The 26,615-nt window shown below is 37.2% G+C and overlaps 1 protein-coding gene across 9 annotated transcripts in view; it reads right to left on the reverse strand.

Moving 5' to 3' along the window:
- The window catches only part of ADAMTS6 (ADAM metallopeptidase with thrombospondin type 1 motif 6), a 158,604-nt gene that overhangs the window by 29,023 nt on the left and 102,966 nt on the right, over positions 1 to 26,615 (reverse strand). For 8 of the 9 annotated variants that reach the window (XM_050716427.1, XM_035553522.2, XM_035553521.2 and 5 more), the window contains 6 exons: positions 14,557 to 14,659; positions 13,317 to 13,450; positions 10,660 to 10,783; positions 9,333 to 9,413; positions 4,308 to 4,471; positions 2,417 to 2,555 (listed from right to left, as the gene is read on the reverse strand). In XM_050716427.1, the coding sequence (XP_050572384.1) occupies positions 2,417 to 2,555; positions 4,308 to 4,471; positions 9,333 to 9,413; positions 10,660 to 10,783; positions 13,317 to 13,450; positions 14,557 to 14,659 (745 nt within the window). Of the gene's footprint in view, positions 1 to 1,716; positions 1,806 to 2,416; positions 2,556 to 4,307; positions 4,472 to 9,332; positions 9,414 to 10,659; positions 10,784 to 13,316; positions 13,451 to 14,556; positions 14,660 to 26,615 lie in introns of all 9 variants that reach the window. The other variant, XM_035553524.2, reaches the window with a different exon arrangement.

Here is a 26,615-nt window from a genome sequence, read left to right on the forward strand (position 1 = left end):
ACTTCATCACAAGCTTTCCTGGATCAAGATGGAATATCATATAATTATCAAATCTTTAATGTCTTTCCACTACAGTTCAGCTACACCAACTGTTGTAAGTGGCAGGAAAATGTAGATACCTTTAACCTGTTCACAGTCTGTCCCAAAGTCACTATATATAATTTTAATTTCTTAAAAAAAACTTCCATACTAATATTCCTCACACATACTGTCATTTTTTTATTTTACTTTTAGTAATAAATTATTTTGAATTCTGAGTATTTTGTTGTCCTTTGATGTAGAGAAAAACTTCTCTTCTAAAGGTAAAGTAGATTGCAATAATGGACTTCATAACGAATCCTACAGAAATAAACAGTCATCCAGTGGTTTCATTTCTGAGATTTCTCATGCTTTGTATTTATATTAGCTGGCTTTTCCAGTTGTTCTCTGTCTCTACAATCTTTTGTCTCCCTTTTCTTTTTCCACTACTCAGATCCTTTTTAGAATTGTGTCTTCTTTTGTTTGGTACATGGCAGAAGGTGTTTCATAAATTGGGGAGAATAGAAGGTATTCATATGGATAAAGCAGATAGTTTTTTAAATTTGAGTTATGGCTACAATGAAACAGATTCCCTAAGCAGAGAATCTCAATGAAAATAAGTGATCATAATATATCCTTATGCTAAGCTGAGTGAGAGAAATGTCTCTGGTTTAAACACCGCAAGCTACTGAAGAAAATCCTTCCAAAAAAAGTTTCAAATGAATAATAAATGTGTAAGGTTATCAGAGATTCACATATATTTCTTTAAAAGATAATTACATCAATTTTTTTTTATCTAAACAAGTGCCTACTTCTTCAGAGCCAATTATTTTTTCCTTTGTATACTTTGGAGTCTCTGAAATGACAACGACCTATGTGATGGAAGATCCACATAATCTTGTCACTGCCTAAATCAGTGCAAGTTTTCCTGTGACTTCAAAAGAATTGTTAATCATAGAATCGTAGAATACCCTGAGTTGGAACAGACCCACAAGGATCAAGTCCAGCTCCACAGAACCACACCATATGTTCAAACCAAAAGAATCATTAACCCATTGTTATCATCAAAATAGGATTCCGCAGTACCTGTAAGGTTCTGATACTTGGAACTTTCTTTTGCTCTAAGAAAAGCACTTTTGGTCTATGTCCTTCCCTTCTACATCTTTAAAACCTTTCTTTTCCTACCAGACTCACCAATGCTAAAATATTAATTAAAAGAGCAACCTATCACCCACTTGATTAAAGGAATACTACAAATGAACAATAAAATATTGGAGAAATTTGGTAATCTCCTCTATTTTGTTTCAAGACTTTCTGTTTAGATGCACAGAACAGAATTTGTACTATCCTTTGTGTCTTACCTATAGCTAAGCAAACTGCTGTATTTAAACTGCAAACAACTAGTAACAGCCACAGCAGGATCCACCAGAGATAAATCAAGATGGTTCCAAACATGAATACCTCCAGTAGCCAGAAAGAAAAGGAAAAGGACAAATATTTGGTCCACAGATTCTTTAAAATAAATAAATAAATAATTCTTCCTCTTGCTAAAGTCAGTGCACAGTGCTTTAGAAAACTGAAATTCTTTCATTAATTTACAGCTCTCTCCCATTTCTTCTGAAACTGAGACATGTTGGGGATGATGCATTCAGTCTCCAGAGAGAAGATAGATACTGTTCACACAGCACTTCTACTCACCAGTCCATGCAGCAGCAATGGTGTTGGCTTTGAAGAAAGCCAACTGTCCTGCTCTCCCAGCCAGAGGTAAAGAATTGCATTGGTGGCCACTAGAGGGAGGATTAGGAATATAGTAAATTGTGGGCAAAAGGCACCCATGATGAATCACATGGGACAACCTACAAATCCCCCATCGCTGCCAATAGGCAACAGATACTGCTATGGGCTGGGAAGTATAATCCAATTGCTATCACCTCCTACAGAGACACTACCAGTATGTAACCTAAATTTTGGTGGCTGGAGGGTGGGAGGGCTGACTAGGATTATATGAAGAATACCTACAAACACACACACAGACATATCTATTTATAGTTGCCTTATTTCCCTTTGGTTTATTAATCTCCTTACTTAAAACTTCTGGTGTCCTTTATCAAGAAAGCTCCTGTGAAAAGCAAACATCCCAGCTTCAAGAGAATCTCAGAAGAAGCCTCAGAAGAGACACACTGTGCCAAGATACACTGTATTTAACAAGAAGATCTGAACATATTAAATGTACTTGAAAACAACAACATCCAATGTGATAAAATAAATGTTCTTTTTCTAAGTTAACGTTTGAAGTATGTCTGAAAGAAATGTTTTCAATTAGTTACCTACATATTTATGTAATAAAGTGTATCTTGAAATTCAGTTTACCCTGTAGCTTGACTGCCTGGTGTCTTACCTCCAGCACAAGTGGTAGAACATTCTGACCAAGGCAGATGATTCCACGCAAAGCCAACTTCATTGTCTCCACTGCCAGTGCGAGAGATGGGAACATTGAATTTATACCTTATACCCAAATTTTGTTCCTGTAGCAGAATCTGTAGTTGAAAACAACTGGTTATACCATTAAAACAGGCAAGCAGAGGGCAACTACAGTGACATTAATCTAGGCATATGTTATGTCTTGTGGAAGGGGAAAAAGTAATAAAGGAAGCCATAGTAGTTCTGTAAGGTATTTCCAAATAAATCTGAACTGACTTATAAGATGCATACAACAAAAAAAAGTATTATTGTATAAGGTGGTGAGCTTTGTCTTCTTTAGCCATTGACACAACTTCACAACTTTTGTCACTTCTTTATTTTTGACATAATAGTTCTAAAAAGCCAGTCTTCATAAATTAATGTATTAATTAATGGAAATGAATTTGGTAACTGAATCATTACTTGAGGTCAAAGTAGGTTACAGACATTACTATGCAAACATGCAGCAATTCTCACTGAAATCTTGTAAGGAGCTACCCATGTAGTAGTTATGAACCAAGCCCTGCCCTTGTTTAATACTTCTAGTGACTAATAATCGTAAAAATAGTAACAGAGAAACAGACTGTTGCTGAGGTTACTGTTTTTCCCTAATGCATTAGCTAGCAGCATTAAACTCATGGAATCGCAGCAGTGGTTCCTTTAAAGGAATATCAAAACTATCACTACAGCTGTACCACTGTAGGTGATATAGATGGAAGTGCAACAATCACCATGTGCTTTATCTACCATGACTGTTGAACTGCAGTGCACTTCCACATACCACCTGCTGAACGCTAGTGTCTGATTATCTACCAAACTTTTTTTGTGTGTCAGATGCAGCATCTGACATATCTAAGAGCTATTTCTCAACTCCTTCTACGTTCTATTAGATTTTGTAAAAGTATATTTACCTAACTATTAGACAAAAGAGATTCAGTACAAAACTCACTGAGACTGACCAAATGAGAAAAGGCGCTATAATCTTTATGAAACTCATTCTGTATGAACTCTCCAGTTCATCCACAGCTACAGTAAAACAAACAATAGAAACAAACAAACAAACAAACAAAAAAAGGATTCAAACACTTAAGAACATTGACTAAAATGTAAGTATCCAGGCAACAATCATTCTATACAGAAAAATATCCTGTCTGGCTCAAGCAATCCCTGAACTGCAAAACTGGTAGCTGATAGAATATACTGAGCAAGTTTCACCTTAGTCTTATACTCTTCCTCAACACAACAGAGCAATATAGTAGACTTACTACTGACTACTGTCAGAGACAGGCTACCAGCACCCTGGTCATATTTTCTTCTGTTACATTCAAATATTTTATACCATCGGTTCAGAGCAATTTATCTCAAAATATACTTTAACGCAGGTCAAATAGTAATACTAAGGCCATGATTAAAACCACTGACAACTACAGACCTGTAAGGAAAAAAAATGCTGCTGTGTACATATTAAACATCACAGTCACAGTCTGATGCAATTACTGCATGCTGTATCTTAACAATTCCATGTACCAGAAATACACAGAAATACAAAATATATTTAATTTACAATTTTTGCTACTATTATTCTGAAGCACATTTAATACAGATGGGGCATTTTCTGTGACGTTTCCCAGGGTTCTTCTAACTTTACCCCTTTTTCCATCACAGTATCTACCCGTCAGTTTTAAAAGAGAGAAAAACTGAATTAAAATACAAATGCAAGAAGTCCCAGCATGGCCTGTGACCTATTCAGATTTTATTCATGGTCTTATGTTTCCTCAGAACATAAAAACGTATTTCAGATTTCAGAAATATATTAATTGTAACTTTACCATGACTATGAGATTTTCTGAAGTAGGGCCTAGTGCTTCCAAAGACTCTGGTTCATCTGTTGGCCTCTTGTAATGGAAAGCTGTTCCAGCAACATCAAACTTTCTTGGCCAGTCAATAGTCCAGGCACCATTAATATAGTAGTCATCCTCTTCAGATTTTAAAGCTTAAAAAAAAATACAAGCCACCTAAAAATTGGAAGCAGCATTTATAATGGAGAAGCCATTACAAATTAAACTACTACTCTGTTAGAAGTATGTGAGTTTCAGCTCTCTATCATTGTTTTTTCAACAAATGTTTTTCTTTAGCCTTGGTTAAAATATCCCTCATACTGTTTGAAAATACTGTCTCTATCATGAACTTTAATGTGCAGGTATACTTTGCAGATTTCAACACCCAGATGCTATATTGAAAAAAACAGTGCCCCATGCAACCAGAAATATATCTTCAACTTTAAAACTAAGCCCACCTGCAATGTATGCTGTTCTACTTAAGACATATGTAGGTCTCAAATGTATAATCAATTACCAATCTAATTTAAGATTAATTAAGATTTTGTATGTTCGGGCATAAGAAAGGTATCACATAACTTGCTGAGAGAAAAAAAAAAAAGATTGAGTTTGAAGTATGGTCCCAATCAGCTTACTTTGTTGTCTCTGCCCATTTTCTTTTTTCCTTCCTAAAGCATAAATCCAAGGCATTTCTACTACAAAAACAAGTACTAGCTATTTCATCTGCCAAGATATTTTTATTATTATTAATTTACAGCCTTAAACCATGTAAGTACTGTAGATAACAAACAGATTTCTTAGCTAACTGACCAATTAGGCTGGACAAGCATATATTATTCAAGGACTAATGTTTGACATTTTATGAGATTAAATTTCTAAATATGAAACTAACTTTGTATCTTAAGGTGAATATTCTGTTAATTAGATATTGCCTTTTGGATGAGATAATGATGACGATCACTGAGTTATTCATCATTCATATTTACTTTACATAAAGCATGCCCTTAAAGGCAAAATCATGGCTGGAAATACACAATCAAACAGTGTTGGTTTTTGAGACAAAACACGCACTTGCTTTACTAGATAGGGATTTTACAAACTCATGGCACAACCATAAGGAGAAGACAACTTATGATGAAGTTTTATTCTCAACTACATCTGTGTAGACAGAGGTTTTACCTTGAACAGTTCGGCAAAAAATCTGAATGATGCTCAAGTTTTCTAGAATAGATCCAGAGAGCATTCATATGAACAAGAGATGGTGAGGAAGTAACATTATGTTGGTGACGGCCTTATTCAGCAGGGATTAGTAACCATTTCCATCACCACCATAAAGTCTGAAAATGAATGCCTTTCCATAGCAAAATCTTACTCCATTAACTTCCCTGGATTTAATCTGGAAACATGTATGTGCTTCGAGTGAAGAAACTAGCTTTCACACATTCACTTATTTTAAATTCTCAAAGTAGTTCAGATTCTCTATTGTCTATATGGCTTTTGTAGTACAAGAAGCAGAGAATAAAAAACGTGCATAAGGAAACAAGATAAATTGCAAGCAGTAACATACTAAAAGAAAGGATTTTATCTTATCACTATTTATCTATTTTAAGCAGGTATATGAAATAAAAAATCATAGAATAGCTTGGGTTGGAAGGGATCTTGAGGTTCACCTAGTTCCAACCCCCCTTCCACAGGCAGGGACACCTCCCACCAGACCAGGTTGCTCCAAGCCCCCTCCAGCCTGGCCTTGAACACCTCCAGGGATGGGGCATCCACAGCTTCTCTGGGAAGCCTGTGCCAGTGCCTCACCACATTCACAGTAAAGAACTTCTTCCTTATATCTAATCTTAATCTACCCTTTTTTAGTTTAAAGCCATTATCCTTCGTCCTATCACAATACATAACTATGCTAACACATGAACATCAGTCTTTTATTAGTGGTCATATTTCCATAGAGCCAAAACTTCTAATAAAACTTTTAAGTGAGCAAAGGGGTAAAAATATTCTCATACATGATGTTTATATAATTAATCTTTCTGAAATTCTGTGCTTGTACTATCAACTGTGTGTATGCTATACACAATTTTTTTTACCTGCCTGCAAAAGAAAAATGTGTTTGCATTCTGTGAACAGATTTGCTTAATATGCACAGGTGAAGAACACAGCTGTGAGTAGCATTCCAATAATATAATTACATGACTATGATGAAGCACTGACATAATTATTAGCATATGAGACAGAAGGAACAAATTAATATACTAATTAAATCATTTGTTAGAACTTGAGAATGCAGGAAGCCCACAGGAAATTAGCATACAACATTCTGTTGCATAGGGGGAATATAAGCAAAGATGTCAGCTCAGATCAATCCAATTAAGGTAAGATAACAGCATTCCTAAACATATGTTTTTTCAGCAGCTCTGGAAACAGGCAATTTTGTTGTTGGATTATTTTTGGTCAGATCATTTAAAAAAAAATTAAATTATTATTTATGCAGCTGCAGTAACGTGTTTTTGTTGCCACAACACTAGGAGTGATACTGGTGCAGAAATTATCAGCCCGAGATGGGGGGCAGGGAGGACAGGTGCTGACTGAGCTACTTGAGATTGCCAAATATCTAACTGCTTCCTAAATTTGAGGCCAGGGTTTGCAGAAGAACTGCATTTTAGTTCAGGGAAGTGTGGGATGTTTGCTGCAAGTTAGTTTGAGACCCTACTATCTGAAAAGAACAGAGGAAACATTGAAAACAGTATGAGAGGGTTTTTTTTTTCTTTTCTTTTTTGTATATTTCCAAATGGAGAAATTGATTTCTTAGACTGTGGTCACATTTTTGGCAGCGGTACACATAAACCAAAACATAATAATATGTGGAAATGGTTATTTTCAGCTGAATCAGTTCTCTAATCTGGTTCATGGTGTGACCACAAAACAGCTGTCCTGAACAACAGAGGGGAACCCCATAAAGATAGGGAAGGAGTTGTGAAGTTGACACTGCCACTAAAGAAGCAGCTATAAAACAATACTCTAGAAGTATGCATTTTAACATAATAAACTCTTTTGTAACTGCCATCCTGCTTGCATAGTTCTTTTTAGGGAGCACACAAATTATAAGCATTCCTTTCCCCAAAAACTGGTGATCCTAGAACAGTGATCTGGTTCACATTCATGGTACAAAACATTCCAACAAAAAAAGGAAATAGTCCTTGCAACTTAGTATTATCTTACAATAGGATATAATGGTTCCTTTCAAAGTTGTAAACACAAGGAACTCGTGAAGGAAAGGAATCCGCCTGGTATTAGCAAGGACTTCTGTGGCATGTAGTAAGGTACTGAGGAGAGGGCCTGAAAATCAGGAACCCCCTTGAAATCGTGAGAAGCAGACTGAAAAAACAGTTATGTACCACTTTACATTTTTAGATCTGTGGCCAAATTAAATATCAAAAAAGTTGCCTATATTTTTTATTGAAGCTAAAAAATTGGCATTTTTTTCATTCATTTGGTGCTGATGGTACTGACCTAAATACTGTTCCAGATCACATTCCTCTGATTTATAAGCAAAATTTATAACAAACTTAATGGTAGTAACCAACTAAGAGTATCTGCTTTATTCTATTTAACTCCTGTATTTATTTTCAGCTACCCATGGAATCAGAAACACAAGTATCTTAATGGGATCTGTATACTAAATATGACATTAATATTAGCATAAATGTCCATGTTAACAAAACATTCTTTTGACAATATGGTTCTCAGCATAAAGCAACCACATTAGCATGCACTGTATGCATCTCTTCCACCACAACCTCTATCTCAAATGTCAATGTAGGATATTTGATCAATGTTACTCGCATATTTTGACATGGGGGAGTGTGATGCTGCAAGAATAACAAGCACTCTTTACTGCTGGAGTAGTGGATGTTACTATCCCCGCAGAATGAAGGGAGACTGAAAATCTGCCTAATTAAATGATTGTAGGGGCAGGCAAAAAGAAAGGAAAAAGCATCCAACAGTAAAAGGTACCATTACCATCAATACAATCAATTTACCAATTAATGTATCTAGGGAAGTTATTGTCCTTCCTACTCATATGCATTATAGTCCTTTCCAACACATTGCTATTCTATATACTAATTACATGCAGAACAGACTGAAAAAATAGCCTAATCAGTTGTCATTATACCTAAACAGGTTAACAGCTTCTGTTTGTGTTTATCTGTTAGTTTTCTGTAGCACACTGATCAGCTCTGTGCACTACTGTGAACAAATGCTATGCAAACCAGAATACAGAAGCTTTCAGAAATGCATGCTCTTTTTGAGTTTGATAAAGCTAGATCTGTACATACCAATATTTAAAAACTGAAAAGCAAATTTAACACAACCTTAAAGGAAACAAGGGATAATCTGGGCATTTGAATTTAATTCTGTGTTTTACCACAGGCTTCCTGAATGATCTCAATAAAGCCCATAGTTTTTCTGCACCCCATTTTCCCTTATCTATAAAACAGGAATAGCATCAAGTCCCTACAAAACAGAAACACTGTGGAATTATTACATTCAACTGCCTTAAGATAAGGAGGCACTATTGTTGTTTTTAAGCAACCATGACTGTTGTTGAATGATCATTCCAAGCAAAAAATGAGGTTTTAAAACCATACAGTTCCCTAAGGTCAGAGATTTCCTCAGGTGTAAGACATTACCTCAGAGAGGGACAGTAGATCACTTGAGTGTTCCTCACCCACTCTAGCTCCAAGTCTGACTCCGTAACTACAGTAAAACTGACCTGATTTTGCACTGTATACAAGGAGGAATCACATGATGCATTCCATTAGCTCCACTCAGGAGAATACATCCTAACCAACTGCTGTAACTGTCTGACCACAGATTAAGATTAACAACTACTATCCCCTCTGCTGCTTCTACTATGGGTATGGTTTGGTCAAATCAGAAATATGTATCCCTAAATCACATCAGAAAATGTAACTTAGTAACAGTCTGCTATTTAAACCATGCTCTTACCAATGTAGTTCTTTGACATTGCCACTTCTCTTATTTCAATGTGCACAGAACCTCTTGGAATTTGAATCACTTCCATATAGCCTGTAAAAGAAAGATAACCTTTTTCTTGTTATCTTAAACAGTATTAGTCATGAAACTAGCCATTAATAAATTATTTACAACTAAAAAACAGTAAGAAGTATGGAATTCAAATGTATTTGAATATTTTTGTTCATGTCATACAAAGAAATGTCTTTAAAGTTCAGATACATTTGAATGTGGTAGAAAGAATTTAATGTTAATTTAGAAATTCATTTTTGTAAATGATAATAAAGTTTTCAACAGTATATTACAAGTAACTAATATATAAAATGACCGTAAGATCATAGAATAATTCAGGTTGGAAAGGATCTCAAGACATTCATTTAGACCAACTTCTTACTACTAGCTAGGAGTTAAGACCAGGTTTGACAACACCTTATAGTTGTATTGCGTTATAAGAAACTCCAAAGCTGGAAACTGTACAACCCTTCTGGGCAACCTGATCCACTCCTGGGAAAATGTTTTTCCTTCCATTGGGTCAGCACCTGTCTTGTTTCAATTTATAGACATAGTCTCTGCTCCTCCCACCACACGTCCACCACTATGAATAGCCTGGCTCTGTTTTCACCATAACATCCTCACAGGTTTTGGAAGAGTGGTATCCTGCCCCCACAAGTCTTCTTTCTTCCAGGCTAAATAAGCCCAGTTCCCTCAACCTCTACTCACAGAGCAGTAAGTGCTCCAGCAGCCACTAATCTTAGTGGCCCCTCCACTGAGCTGAACTAACTCCAGTGCATCAATCCTTTTCTTATGTCCAGGACCACATGCAATATTAGTTGCAATAGATTTAATTAGATGGAGCAGATGCAGTAACACGGAGAATCACTGCAACACTAGTATTGTCTATTCTGAGCTAAGTTTTCAACTAATCACCCTTATATATTTCCATATACATTTATTTTTTTAATAACATGAGCATAAAAGACTCTTCTGGATCCTTTCTATTGTAAAATGTCATGTATAGTCATATACATGATTATAAATATCAGATTACACTAAAAAAAAAAAAAAAAAAGAACACCCACTTCTCCTTAAGTGCATTTAACTTCATAAGAACTAAGTATTCAGTAACAAAATATATGACTGTGGTTTATAGAAATCCAAGCTAACATAGGAAAAGGAAACAACTAGGCAAAAGTAGTCCCAGTGTATGACTGCCAGCAATGCAATGCTGGAAATTAGTTGGAACACTGTTACTTGTTTAACAGCCACATAAATACAACAGAATGGACTTGTATGTGCATACCTCCTCTGGGCAATGAATCATTGAAGAAACCTTCAATTGCTTCACATGTACTCCCATCTCCTCCACAAACACGGCATCTATCTTCCTTAGCATCAGACCCCAAAATATTATCACAACCCACATGCTAAGAGAAGAAAAGAAAAAATATTTTAACAGTTTTCTTACACCTTTATCTTCATAGATTGTTGAAGTGTTTCACTCAAGTGTAAGATATTCAAATCTTCTTTTTATCTATTCTGTTTTCAATACCTGCTACTATTAAATGAGTTTTCACTTACAAGTGAAGAAAATCAAAAATCAAAACAAAATTTTGGCTTACTAAAAACAAACTGGCTTAATGAAAACAGATTTTGGCTTAGTATTAAATCTTGATTAATAAATATTTTCTATTTCTACTGTGACTTTCAGGTGGGGATCTCACAGCATTTTACAAACAGTGTAATTATTACAATTATTAAATGATTAGTGACCTTTTTCTTTAATATTACAAGGGCTAATTGTGTTAAATCTGCATCGTTTTTAGGGAAACATTACCTGTAATTTTCTTAAATATTTATGTAGCATAAATATTATTTACAAAGGAATTTACAGCCTTATAGACTACTTATCTACTTGAGAAATCTATGTACAGTGAACAATGGCCATCTGCATCTGACTAATTTATTCACCACTCTTAGAAACCTAATGCAAATGTATACAGTCAGATACCTAAGAAACAGAACAAAAGCCAAACCAAACCAAACAAAACAAGAATGAACACTGGACATTGGCATTTTTTTCTGGGATTTATATGAAAAAGGAGGCAGCTGCATAGCTTGGTTTTAACTTGCAAACAGGTAATACATAGGTCGGAAGAGAAGTTAAAATACTGCAAGTAATTGAAAAAACAGTATTATTCTAACCACTTATAGTTCAACTTTGTAATTCACCAAGATGAAATGGACCTGATTTTTATTACACAGCCCCTTCAGACTCGAGTTTTAGTCTGGTTATTAGTTTTAAAAGACTTCCCAAAAGTACTAGAATGTTCTTATTTATGAAGTACACCCGAATTCCACGGGTTATTTCTTGTACTTTTTTTGCTTAGATTACTAATGGTAAATCTCATCATATTATTCAATAAACATTAATCTTCAGCATTCAGTATAGCAAACCACTTAAGCCTTGAGTAAGCTTTAGGTATGTTAGTGGTTTCAGCGAAATCAGATGATTTTTTACTAGTCACCAACACTATTCAAATGTTTAGACTTAAGTACATAATTAAATGCTTTGCTAAACTGAAGCAGCAGTGTGATGAATATAACAAAAAATATGGCACAGACATCCAATTTTCTTCAAATTCAGGTAATGCAGTTTATAAGAACCTTACAAGGTAACTACATTTTTAGTAAATGGCAAATACTTGCACTTATACATTCTTCCATAGAGTGACAGTGACAAATTTCTGTTTCAAGTTAATTAACAGCAGAATTGTTTCCAACAGGATGAACTATTTGTGGAGAAACAGATTAATATGTTTACATTTACTGTTTTTCTTCCATAGTAGTGTTCTAATTGGAATGATGGAACAGGCCTTGGAATAGTACAAGGAATATGCTCATCTCCTGTTGCTTTTTCCACTGATAGTTTACACAGAAACCACAAAGCAAGATAAAAGATGGCAAAATGAAGAACTCTAATCTGCTTTAATGTCCGTGAGAAGCTAATTCGAATGATTTGTCTTATTTGGCCAAGTGCAAGGTGCTCCATCTGGGCCAGGACAATCCCGAACATGATTACAGGCTGGGCTAAGCTTGGATTGAGAGCAGCCATGAAGAGAAGGACTTGTGGTACAGGCAAATGAAAAATTGGACTTGAACTGACAGTATGCACTTGCATCCCAGAAAAACAACTAAATCCAGGGCTGCATCAAAAGAATTGCAGCCAGCAAGTGGAGGGAGGTGATTCTCACCATCTGCTCTGCCCCCATGAGACCCCACCTGAAGTGATGCGTTCAGCTCTGGGGCCCCCAGCACAAAAAGGAAATGGACCTACTAGAAGGAGTCCAGAGGAGGGCCACAAAGATGACCAAGGGGCTGGAGCACTTCTCCTATGAAGACAGGCTGAGAGAGCTGGTAATGTTTAGCCTGGAGAAAAGGTTCTGAAGACTCCTTATTGCAGCCCTTCAATACTTAAAAGGGCTTCTAAGAAAGATGGATAAAGACTTTATAAAAGGGCATGTAGATACAGGACAAGGGCTAATGGCTTTAAACTGGAAGAGGGTAGATTTAGATTAGATACAAGGAAGAAATCCTTCACTATGAAGGTGGTGAGGCACTGGAACAGGTTGGCCAAAGAAGTTGAAAAAGTCCCCTCCTTGGGAGTATTCAAGGTCAGGTAGGATGGGGCTTTGGTCAACACAGTCTAGCAAAAAATGTTCCTGCTCATAGCAGGAGGGTTGGAACTAGATGATCTTTAAAGGTCCCTTCCAACTCGAATCATTCCATAATTCTTTGATTATGAGATACCTTTTTTTAGCTCTTTGTCTCTGACTCTTTCATTAAGAACTTTATCAACAATCCTGTTTCACATAAGTAACCATCAAATACCGTAATTAAATGTGGGATATAACAGACAAAACAAAGTAATCTGTAAGTACTTTATAAAGCATTTGTAACCTTGCATTCTCCATTGATACAGATATCCAGTGAGTCAGCATTGCACTGAGTCCCATCTATTACTGCAGGAGCACGTTCAGTGTAAAAATTATAACCTTCGGCCAAGCAGTTTAATGCACATGGTTTAACCCCACCTGGACAATAAAACCAAAGAAAAAAAATAACATAATTCTTGAAAAAATATTAATTAATTAAGAATATATATGCATAAACAAATCTGCAATTTATAAAATTACCTCATACCTGACACATAATATATATGCTTTATTTTGCTTTCTCTTATTGATTTTTCTACTTGACTCCTCTTTTTTGCAAAGAGGATTATTTCTTATAGTACGACATGGCAAGGCTGGATGGCTACATAAGGATTCTATTATGTTAATACAACATGAATGATTATTGAACAATTAAAAAAAAAGGATACTTCACCATTTGAGAAACACGAATAAGTAAAGAATGTAGTGTTAGAAGTATGTCAGAGTAAATTTCAAAAACAAGATCAGACTACTTCAATTAGCACTTCAGTCTTATTACTTGAAATACACTACAGCTCAGATCATGTGATCGCAATGGTCACTTTTAGGCTTCTAATCTTAAAAAAAAATCTATAAAAAATAAAAACACAAATGGGAAAATGGATTTACTCAGGGTTTAGAATAGGAAAAAAAATAATCAAAAGGCGAGTTAGAAACATTGAACAATGACAGAAACAACTAAATTTGATTAAACTGTCATACAAGAGAAAAAGAAATAAAAATCCTCTTCCCTGCCTCAAAATATCCTTTTATTGCATAGCATAATTATTTATAACTCAACTTATTGAAGTAGCCTTAGATACTTTATGAATGCTTTTCCTTCTTTCTCCATTTCTCAGTATTCTCACCTTAATTAATGAAAATTTTATTGAGATGTTTATACTAAACTTGTCACTGTAGCATCAAAGTTACTTATAGATCATCTATGTATTCTCTAAGACCATCGCAACTGCAGATGGAAAAGGGTTCCTTATTTTAAAGTGGAGTCCCTACAATGATGCTCACACTCTTTCCACATTGAAAGAAAAAAAAAAGGAATTGTCATGGCTCTTCTGTTACATTTTTCATAACTGACAAAAGGTTACCAAACTTAGCTCATTATATCTTCATCAAAATGTTCTATTTACATACACTACTTTTTGTCTAACATTTAAACAGTTTTGAAGATTTCACTCACAAAATGTTTTTGAAAAGCTACACATTACCTCCAGTGTAGGGTTTCCAGTTATAATACTTTCCCCGGAAAGGCATATTGTCAAAGTCTGCACATTGTTTTTCTCGAAAATCACGGGCTCCTGAAGGACATGGCTAAAATCATACAGACAAAAAAAAAAAAAAAAGATTAATTTCTTCTGAATATCAACATAAAAATAAATACCTGTATTACAAATAAAATCATCCAAGACACTAGCAGATGGTTCCCTGTTTTATCTTGTGGTTCTGATACTAACACTTGCTTTATAACTGACAAATTTATTTTGCAACCTTCAGCTGGAACAAAGTAACTGAACTACTTTAAACAAAGACAGTTTCCATATTTCCATAAAACCAATCAAAATCATGTCAAATTATGATTCATAATCAATCCATTAGCTACCTCCTTATAAACACACATAAAAAAGATGAAAAAAATAAAACCATTTTGATAAGAGCTCTAACCTTACTTGTACTGTAATAAGCAGCTATACTGAGCTATGTTTTTAAGACATCAATAAAGAAATTAAAACACTTTCTAAAGAGCTGCAGACTGTTATCACCATTTCTTACTTGCAGCTTTGACAAAAGGATTAAATTAAGGCTGAGAAAAAGGGTAGATATGCTTAGTTCTGATTCTAAGCAGTCTCCAAGTGTAATGACGTAAGAAGTGCTTACATTTAAATTTTCACTATTTCACATTATCAGTTAAAAAACTGAAAAATAGCTTTCTTACTTGGAGTAATGATAGATGTAAGTGAAATTCATCTCAGGAAAGAATTTCAGGAGAAACTGAATTTTTAGCTATTTCCCAATTTTTTCATCAGCAAGTTCAAAATGACAATTTTGAATACACACAGAATTCAGATAGCACATTAAACATTACTATCAATGTTTAAGTAGCAGCTGCAATTGCAAGTGTCATCAGACAAAGTATTTGAAATACGGATTAAAATCATTTTTAGACTGAAAGAGAAAAGAGATTGGTTGACAGAAATGAGAGTTGTGAATAAATATTACTATTTTATGAGCAACAGAAGAGTCCATTTCATGGCAGTTTTACTAGTCTCCCTATAAATATCTAAGCCAGTTAGCATGGTTCAGGAATCTGAAATGCATTCAAGTGGAAGGATCTGTATAAACATGCATGATAAAAATCTATTTAACAACGCAAATATTAACATAATAATTATAATTCTCAGTACACATGAATCACGTTCCAACCATAGCCACCCTATTGCACTATGATTCAGAAAATACACTCTTTTCCAGTTCTGAATTTAATGAAAATGCTGGGTATAAGAGTCTTGCAATTTTAAATTTTCTGTATAAATCACTCCATTATCTCCTTCCAATTAAAAAATACATTTTTGAATATAAGGCATTTACTGGTAAAAAAAAGTTACTGCTGCTTCTTTAATTAAAGTCATTCAGATCACAATACTGATAATAATAACTGTGTGCAAATAAAATAAGAAGAAAAAAATATTTTTAATTGGTTACACCAATTGTATTTGCCTCTTTGCATCTTATTCTCCAAGCAGCAGAAAGAAGTAACCTGACATACCTCAAAAGTTGTGACCAATCTCATTGATACTGGTCAATTCATCCTATTCTTCAGCCCCACATAGAATCATAGGATCAATCATAGAATCATTAAGGTTGGAAACCACCGCCAAGATCATCTGGACCAAACATCCCCCTACTACCAATATCACCCACTAAACCATGCCCCTAAGCACCACGTCCAACCGTTCCTTAAACAACCCCAAGGACAGCGATGCCACCACCTCCTTGGGCAACCTGTTCCAATGCCTGACTACTCTTTCTGAGAAGAAATGTCTCCTCATTTCCAACCTGAACCTCCTGTGGCCATTCCCTCTAGTCCTATCACTAGTTATCTGCGAGAAGAGGCCGACTCCCAGGTCCCCACACCTTCCTTTCAGGGAGTTGTAGAAAGTAATAAGGTCTCCCCTGGGCCTCCTCTTCCCCAGACTAAACAACCCCACTTCCCTCAGCTGCTCCCCATAGGACTTGTGTTCCAGGCCCTTCACCAGCTTCCTTGCCCTTCTCTGGACACGCTCCAGGGTCTTGATGTCCTTCCTGTAGTGAGGGGCTCGAAGCTGAACACAGTACTTGAGGGGCGGCCCCACCAGAGCAGAGTACAGGGGGACAATCACCTCCCTGGTCCTGCTGGCTACACTGTTCCTGATACAAGCCAGGATGCCGTTGGCCTTCTTGGCCACCTGGGCACACTGCAGGCTCATGTTCAGGTGAGCATTGACCAGCACTCCCAGATCCTTTTCCTCTGCACAGCTTTCCAGCAACTCTGCCCCAAGTCTGTAGCACTGCGTGGGGTTGTTGTGGCCAAAGTGCAGGACCCAGCACTTGGCCATGTTGAACCTCATCCCATTGGCCTTTGACCATCAACCCATCCTGCCCAGGTCCCTCTGCAGGGCCTTGCCACCCTCCAGCACATTGACACTTCCCCCCAGCTTGGTGTTGTCTGCAGACTTACTGAGGGTGCACTCAATTCCCTCATCCAAATCATCAATAAAGATATTAAAGAGGATAGGCCCGAACACCACTGATGACCAGCTGGATTTCACTCAATTCACCACTGGACGCGTCCAATTCTGGACGCAGTCGTCCAGCCCATTTTTAACCCAGCATGCTAAGACACTAATGCTAAGACACCAATCTGTATGGCTGCTATTTTACCTGTGTCCAAGTTAATTAAACTCCCCTGCAAAAGACACCACAAAATCCTTTTTCTGAATAACATTCTCATAATCTGATTTTTGAGATATAGTCTTAGTTCTCTTGTTTAATGGTGATCTTGGATATATTTTGAGGCATCATCATCTTCATTAATAATCCAGATGATGGAAAAGAGTGCACTCTCAGCAAGTTTGCAGATGACAGAGAACTGGGAGTAGTGGCTAACAATAATTGAGGGTCAAAATGGCATCCAGAGAGACCTCAATAGGGTGTTAAATGGACGCACAGAAACATCATAGAATTAAACAAAAGAGAAATGCGAAGTCCTGAACACAGGGAAGAATATCCTCATGCACTGGTTACATGCTGGGGGCCTCCCAGTTGGAAAGGAACTTTGCAGAAAAGGACCTGGGATGTAGAATGATTGCTGGTACTCAAGGGGATAACCACTGCAACTTTACTTAAGAGACACAATAGGAAGGTTACTGCAGGAGTAGTTGTCTTTTCATGATACTTCATAGGTCATCTTCGCCTGGACTACCAAGTATCTTTTGTTATCTTTATATCCATGACACAAATATAATAGTGACACGTTGTGTCATTTCATACCCGATTCCTCTACACAGGAAGAATTTCAGGCACAGCATTATAAAAAGAAAAAGAAAAGTCTGAAAAAGCGTAAAATCACTGCAGTAGCTCAAGGCAACAAAGAATGCAACTGTTATCAATTTGGATGACTTTCCTTCTAGGTTGCAGGTAATGAAACAGTAACAGAAGAGGAGAAAAAGCTACTAGAGACATCTTATCAATCACCTGTGATAACAAAGAAGATTGAAAACGTCTTCAAGACAGATATTCTAGCCTGCTTTTGGCATACCTGGCACACTCCAGATCTTATTTAAATAAATGAGATCATCCCTGAAGGGAGTCACTCACAGAAAGATCACTGTTGAAAAGACTAATGATGCCAAAGGCTTTCATATTGAACAGCATATTTTTTATTGCATAACCTGCTTTTGTGCTTGTAGGAAAACTGGTTTTATTACACAGACTTACCTACTTTTACAATAAGGGCTCTTTCAACTCAGACCTGCATTAGCAGGTCACAAAGACAACAGCACTCATTTCTAATTCTAACTATTTTACTGCCTGACATCACTGGATATAATTTAGTTAACATACATTGGCACCACTAAATGTTGTTAATCTTGTCTTAAAATGATGAGTTTAAAATGCGTAAGAATGCAACTGGAGATTTCAATCATCAGAGAAAGTACTGCAGATAGGGGTGTGACAATGTTCCCGGTTTCTTAACATTCTGTCTGGTTTTGGTAGTCCTGCAGATTTAATTGTGGCTTCCTTTACTTCAAGTACAGTTAAATTAATTTTTAAAAATAATATATCAATGATATCAAAGCTTTTCTATAACCCAGAGTATTTCTCTGCAAAAATGCTAATCCATCGTTCCATTGACAGATTTGATGACCTTTCCTATGTCTTCTCAGTGAATACTGACAAGTGTCCTTATCTCAGGATCTTGCTCTTCATCCAAATCATTACTTAGAATACTCTGAATCATTAGTTGAGTCCAGCTTTCAGGTGGATTCAGTAAAAAGGCTGCCATTTTGCAAACTGCAGTCACCAAATGATAGCCCAAAATATACAATATTCTGTAGTCTGAAGGAAAAAAAAATGCAATTTACACTTAAATTTATTTATATCGCATTACTTTATTTCCTATATTTTTGAGTACGTAACTACTACCTGAGAGGAAGTAAAAATAAAGATGATGTCCTCAAGAAATGCATTCAAAATAATAGGAATAGTAATGCAAACAGGTTACTGCAAGATAAGCTACAATATACGTTTACAAGATGTCAGCTTTTGGGCACTATCTCTCTGTGTAGGTGCTCTTCACCCAAAATAATTGTGCAGTAACTGCTTCACTTTAGTGGGTAAGATATTTCACATTTTTCATGGAATTTTTCATGACTACAGACTGCTTGTGTTTCCAGACTCTCTTATAGGAGACTACAGTTCATAAGACAAGAATCTAACAAATGTAAAAGAACTTATAATCGGATCTGAAGAAGGTTCTGAGAAGATGATGAAACATTTAAAATTTTGAGTCAAAAAAGTACCCACTTTAAGAAGAACATCAAAGTTTTTTAAGACCAAAGCAAAAACAGTTTAATGATTGTTAACATGTCACTGAATGAACACTGACGCAACACCAAACACCTTATATTACAGAAATCTGTTTTTCTTGGAACTTGAAGTCAGGCAGACTTCAGTAATTGACTAGGCTTCCTATTAAGAAAAGGCCAGAAGGGTGATAGCTGAAACTCAGATACTGTTCCAAGATGTAACTCCTCATATGGATAGATTTTATATATAACAGGCTTGAAAATATTAAATTTATGAAAGCAATGAACAGTAGCCATGAATGAATATATGAATAAAGGAAGGAAGCAACAAGAGTCCTTTGCCTAAGAGAAAAGGTTGAAGAACTTAAATCTTTTAAATGTATGTATACATTTATACTTTTACGTAAATAAACCATTTATAAAAGCTGTAAACAAAACATGTTACTGTATTTTAAAAATAAGGAGCCTTTTACAGTCCTACATGTGTATCAGATTAAGTTTCACATCCTAGATATATGTTAAACCAGACAACAAGTTACTTTAACTGAGGTATTGTGTCTTGCAATTTCATAGGTTTGTTTATTTCCTAATTTATATAAATAAATAACTAAATACTTGTTTCCAACTAAAGTAAGAGGTGCTGTGGTTGGTGGTAGAAAATATGTTTCTGATGAATGTGTTCTTTCTACCACCTTTTGTTCCCAGAACCCATTAGTTAATGTTCTTTTCTGCTGATCTCAATGTTTCCATTAGCAGATGCCTTTCGAATTAAGAAGTCATATATGGCTTTGGAAGTCTTTGATGAGAAATATGCCTAGTAGGAGTGTGTGCACTGTTTCCAAAGAATGAAAATGGTCAAAAGAAAGGGCAACAGAACTAACTCTTCACTGAAAGAAAAATGAAGTCAAAATGAGGGTGTGTTTTTTTTGTTGTATATGAATAGTAGGAGCTTTAGGGAGTGTTACATCTAAAATTACAGATGGGCAATGAATGTTGACACTGCAAAAAATTCAAGAGAAAAGATGTACAAACAACACATTTTTCATAAAAACGACAGATTTGCATGCTCTTAGTGCTTACATTAATCAAACATACCATTCCTTTAAAAATGTCAAGTACTAAGGACTGCAATAAATCTTGAAACAAAATCTACTAGTCTCAGCAATTCTTAGCTATTTAGAACCCTAAATATTACTATAAAAGAAATGAACTACAATTGTCAAAACCATTACAACAGTAAATTTAAACTTCTGTAAGTCATAGTATATTTATGCACTGAAAAAACCATACCCCACTGAAAAAAAGATTTTAAAAAATTATTCACAGTCAAATTGTAAGAATGGCATTTGTAAATAGCCTGGCCCAATTCTGTTATTGTTCAAGATTTGTTTTTCAAAGTTTCCTTTCCAAATCCTTGTATAAATTATTGAAATCTGACTACAGGTAGGGAATAAACAGTTTGGAATAAAGGACTATAATTTTAGAAGGTTTAGGTAACTTGAAGCAGTGGTTTGAAATAAGGCAATGGATGCAAATTACTACACTTGGGTAGGACCAATCAACTGTACAAGCACAATCTGAGGAATGACCTCCTAAACTGCAACACCTTAGAAAGGGATTTATTTGGGTGCTATGGATCAATACATGCAGAATAAATGTCAGTTTTCAGGCACATGAACACAATACTATAATTTATAAACAGAATCTCATCACTAAGATGACATACTTAGTTCTAGGTTGTACCTAGTTTTGACTGGAACTAGAAACCTGTGCATAGGTTTGGGTACCACACTTCAGGAAGATGTGCACTACTGGGATGACAAAGATGATTAACAGAGACACTGTTTGGTGTAAAGAAGACTAAGAGGAGATGACAGTGGTCTTCAAACACAGAAAAGGCTGCCACAGAGGGAGTATGACCAGCTATCTTCTAAATTGCACTTTGGACAGAGTAAGAGCCTTAAAGGACGGGGGAAACATGGTACATTTTAGAAAAATGGTTCTGAAAGTGAAGATCCTAGTGATATCTCCCTGACTGGAGACAGTTCAAAACAGGTCTGACAACTGCTTAACCATCAGTTGAGAATGGACTAATTACAGTTGGTTTTGATTTTGTCTTTGAACCAGGGAACAGCCTAACTGGTCTTCTCAGGTACTTTCCAGATGTTTCTTCTGTGACCTTTTGAGCTTCCTCAGTAATAAGCAAGAAGCATATGGAGATAACGAAGGCAAAACAGATTTGGAAGAAAACTGTCTGAAAAGTATCTGACAATATGAAATAAAAAATGACAAGAATAAAAGAAATCCTAGCAGCATTTCAACAATATCACTAGGTATGATTTATTTATTTATTTAAAAAAAATAAAATAAAAATTGTTGCGTATTTGTGAGGTAGCAGAATAATGTATTATCTATTTTTTCTTGTATACTAGTTACTGTAGCAAATGCTAACAAATGCCTCCTGGAGATAAATACTTTAAATAAGAATACCTGGAGAACTAGCCCTCAAGAGTTCTGAAAGAGTTAAGGGAGAAGGTCTCCAGTTTGTCAATGTCAATTTTTAAACAAAACTTAGACTATGCATACAAACTGAAACAGTGATAGGTAAAAAGAGGAGTATTTGAAAAGGGCAAATAGAACACAGTTTGTCTGATATCAATTCAAAATAAACAGAGAAGTTGGTAGTGACTTAACTGATAGAAGAAAGATAACTGAGAACACAAGAACGCTTTTTATCAACTTTATACAACTTCCTGGTGAAAATAAAAGAATACTGAAATATGCTTAGATCTGTATAAACCACTTAACTGGTAGTGCACTACACCCTGACTAAAAATAAATAAATAAATAAATAAATAAACTATTTCAGCAGAGCATCCAACAAATTTACTAAATATTGACTGTCAACTTCCAAGTGATAGACTTCAATAACGAATAATCACTTGGTGAATTCAATTCACAGGTGAAGTTTCTATCAACTGTAAATATGAGAAACATGTTAAATATTACTCATCATTTTCATTTTTGCATTGGAACCATAAATAAAATTATTGCTTAGAATGTTTCCCAATTACACGAGGACCAGTTGAATGAAAAATAAGATGATGGTAAATTGATTACAGAGTATCACCTGGCAAGCTGGATTCATTCAAATGAAAATTTCACAAAGAAAACAAACACAAAAATAAATCTACTGAGAAAGTAAGATGGCCAGGTTTTCAGAATGGTGCTCTGTAATATGGAAGGTAGTGTGATTGAAGTTCTACAGCTCATAACAGACAAGTAGCTCAGCAGTTACTCTTACAACACTGTGGCAAAAAGGCCTAACGACACGTCTTGGCTGCATGAACAGAGCGGCTGTGATTTGTAGTAAGGAACTGATTTTGAATCTGGAAGTTTTTAATGCTGTTGAACAATGAGAATAACCCTCACAGAGAACTTTGCAGAAATAGCACATGATAATTAATAGGGATCATAAAAACAAGGTATTTTCAAGGAACTTGAACAAGAACCATTGTATTTCTTTCCTGATGTATATCAAAAGATGAACAGGTGAAATAACACCATTAATGTACACAGACTCTTCCACTGTTACAAACTTTCTTGTTTTAAGAAAATTAAGATGCATTTGGAGCTAAAAAAAAATGGAAGCCTGTTTTTGTTTGTATTACTACTAACTTGGAAACTTACTACTTAACTGGTTTATTGTTATTTACTTCTTTCTGGTTCATTTTTTAACTTACTTGAATTTATAATTTTTGCTCGTGATTTGATTTTAAACATTTATACAGTGCCCCACGCCCACAGTGGCACATCATTACTTGATGGACTCAGCTCTAAAATGAAACTGCATGATCATGCTGATAACACATGAACCAATGCATACCTCATGGCAAAGCAATGCACTTAAAGCACACCAGAAGAAACACATTTTCACAAAATGTCAAAGAGGACTGCGTAACATATTACCACTGGAACTTATAAAGGGTATGCAGGTTTAGAAGTGGAGGAATGCTGGAGGTTAAAAAAGGTAAAGATAAAATGTGGAGTTCAAGAAATTTTTCAACACCCAGCTTCTGGAAACTCTTATGTATACCATGGAAATGTCAAGCCTTGGCTCCCACAATTCACTGATTTTTTCCCGAAGCATCTGTTATTACAGTTGGGAGAGAACACACTGGTCTAGACAGACCTTTGCTCTGTTGTGGAATGGGATTTCTTAAGCTCCTTGTTGACCTTAAACATACATGCTCAAGTTGAACTCACTCTTCGCGTTAATGTGAAGGCACCAGCCGAGCTTCACACTGAGACAGACATCCCAACATTTCAGAATCACAGAATCACAGAATTGTCTAGGTTGGAAGAGACCTCCAAGATCACCAAGTCCAACCTCTGACCTAACACTAACAAGTCCTCCACTAAACCATATCACTAAGCTCTACATCTAAACATCTTTTAAAGAGCTCCAGGGATGGTGACTCAACCACTTCCCTGGGCAGCCTATTCCAATGTCTAACAACCCTTTCAGTAAAGAAGTTCTTCCTAATATCCAACCTAAACCTCCCCTGCCGCAACTTTAGCCCATTCCCCCTCGTCCTGTCACCAGGCACGTGGGAGAATAGACCAACCCCTACTTCGCTACAGCCTCCTGTAAGATACCTGTAGAGTGCGATAAGGTCGCCCCTGAGCCTCCTCTTCTCCGGGCTGAACAATCCCAGCTCCCTCAGCTGCTCCTCGTAAGACTTGTTCTCCAGACCCCTCACCAGCTTCGTTGCCCTTCTCTGGACTCGCTCGAGCACCTCGACGTCCTTCTTGTAGTGAGGGGCCCAAAGCTGAACACAGTACTCGAGGTGCGGCCTCACCAGGGCAGAGTACAGGGGGACAATCACTTCCCTAGACCTGCTGGCCACGCTGCTTCTTATACAAGCCAGGATGCTGTTGGTCTTCTTGGCCACCCAAGCACACTGCTGGCTCATATTCAGCCGACTATCAACCAGTACTCCCAGGTCCTTCTCGGCCAGGCAGCTTTCCAACCACTCATCTCCCAGCCTGTAGCACTGCTTGGGGTTGTTGTGCCCAAGGTGCAGGACCCGGCACTTGGCCTTGTTGAACTTCATCCAGTTGACCTCAGCCCATTGGTCCAGCCTATCCAGGTCATCCTGCAGAGCCTTCCTACCCTCGAGCAGATCAACACATGCACCTAACTTGGTGTCATCTGCAAACTTACTGAGGGTGCACTCGATCCCCTCATCCAGATCATCAATAAAGATATTAAAGAGGACTGGCCCCGGTACTGAGCCCTGAGGGACTCCACTAGTGACTGGCCTCCAACTGGATTTGACTCCATTCACCACAACTCTTTGGGCCCAGCTATCCAGCCAGTTTTTAACCCAACAAAGCGTACGCCAGTCCAAGCCACGAGCAGCCAGTTTCTTGAGGAGAATGTTGTGGGAAATGGTGTCAAAAGCCTTACTGAAGTCAAGGTAGACCACATCCACATCCTTTCCCTCATCCACTAAGCATGTCACTTTGTGTCATAGAAGGAGATCGGGTTCATCAAGCAGGACCTGCCCTTCATAAACCCATGCTGACTGGGCCTGATCGCCTGGTTGCCCTGTAAGTGCCGCATGACGACATTCAAGATAATCTGCTCCATGAGCTTCCCTGGCACTGAGGTCAAACTAACAGGCCTATAGTTCCCCGGGTCTACCCTCCAACCCTTCTTGTAGACAGTTGTCACATTTGCTAGCCGACAGTCGACTGGGACCTCCCCTGATAGCCAGGACTGCTGATAAATGATGGAAAGCGGCTTGGCTGGCTCCTCCACCAGTTCTCTCAGTACCCTCGGGTGGATCCCATCCGGCCCCATTGACTTGCGTACATCTAAGTGCTGTAGCAGGTCACCAACCATTTCCTCGTGGATAGTGAGGGCCACATCCTGCTCCCCATCCCCTTCCACCAGCTCAGGGTACTGGGTATCCAGAGAACAACTGGTTTTGCTGCTGAAGACTGAGGCAAAGAAGGCATTAAGCACCTCAGCTTTTTCCTCATCCCTTGTAACTAAGTTTCCCCCCGCATCCAGTAAAGGATGGAGATTCTCCTCAGTCCTCCTTTTGGTGTTGATGTATTTGTAAAAACATTTTTGTTATCTTTAACAGCAGTAGCCAGATTTAGCTCCAGATGAGCTTTGGCCCTTCTAATTTTGTCCCTGCACAGCCTCGCAACAGCCTTATAGTCCTTGTGAGTGGCCCACCCTCTTTTCCAAAGATTATAAACACTCTTTTTTCTCCTAAGCTCGAACCACAACTCTGTTCAGCCAGGCCGGTCTTCTTCCGCGCTGGCTCGTCTTTGGGCACGTGGGAACAGACCGCTCCTGAGCCATTAAGATTTCCTTCGTGAAGAGTGCCCAGCCTTCCTGGACTCCTCTGCCCTTCAGAACCACCTCCCAAGGGACTCTGCCAACCAGTGTCCTGAACAGCTCAAAGTCAGCCCTCCGGAAATCCAAGACAGCGGTTTTACTGGTCCCCTTCCTGGCTTCGCCAAGAATAGAGAATTGTACCATTTCGTGGTCACTCTGCCCAAGACAGCTCCCTACCACCACATCTCCCACCAGTCCGTCACTGTTTGTGAACAGGTCTAGGCACCTCCCCTGGTAGGCTCTCTAACCAGCTGCGTCAGGAAGCTATCTTCCACGCTCTCCAGAAACCTCCTAGACTGCTTTCTCTGGGCTGTGTTGTGCTTCCAGGATATATTCCATGGAATCATAGAATCATTAAGGTTGGAAAAGACCACAAAGATCATCTGGTCCAACCATCCACCTACCACCAATGTCACCCGCTAAACCATGCCCCTAAGCATCACGTCCAACCTTTACTTAAACACCCCCAGGGACGGTGATGCCACCACCCCCCTGGGCAACCCATTCCAATGCCTGACTGGTCTTGCCGAAAAGAAATTTCTCCTAATTTCCAACCTGAAAGTTAGGTTGAAAATTTAGCAGAACATGTAGGGTGCCTGCTGTATAAAGGTGCCCAACATACTACACACCCATAAAATGCAGAATTCACAGCTTTTCTGTGCCAGGAAAAAAATGTCATTTTTTAAATTGCATTATTTAGCATAATTTATTGTTTAAGTAGCTAAAAATGCTATTTAATCTATTGCTGATAAAATGAAAACAGACAAGTTGTTTCTACAGTGGA

This window comes from Cygnus atratus, chromosome Z (assembly GCF_013377495.2).
Source record: "Cygnus atratus isolate AKBS03 ecotype Queensland, Australia chromosome Z, CAtr_DNAZoo_HiC_assembly, whole genome shotgun sequence".
NCBI classification, from domain to species: Eukaryota; Metazoa; Chordata; class Aves; order Anseriformes; family Anatidae; genus Cygnus; species Cygnus atratus.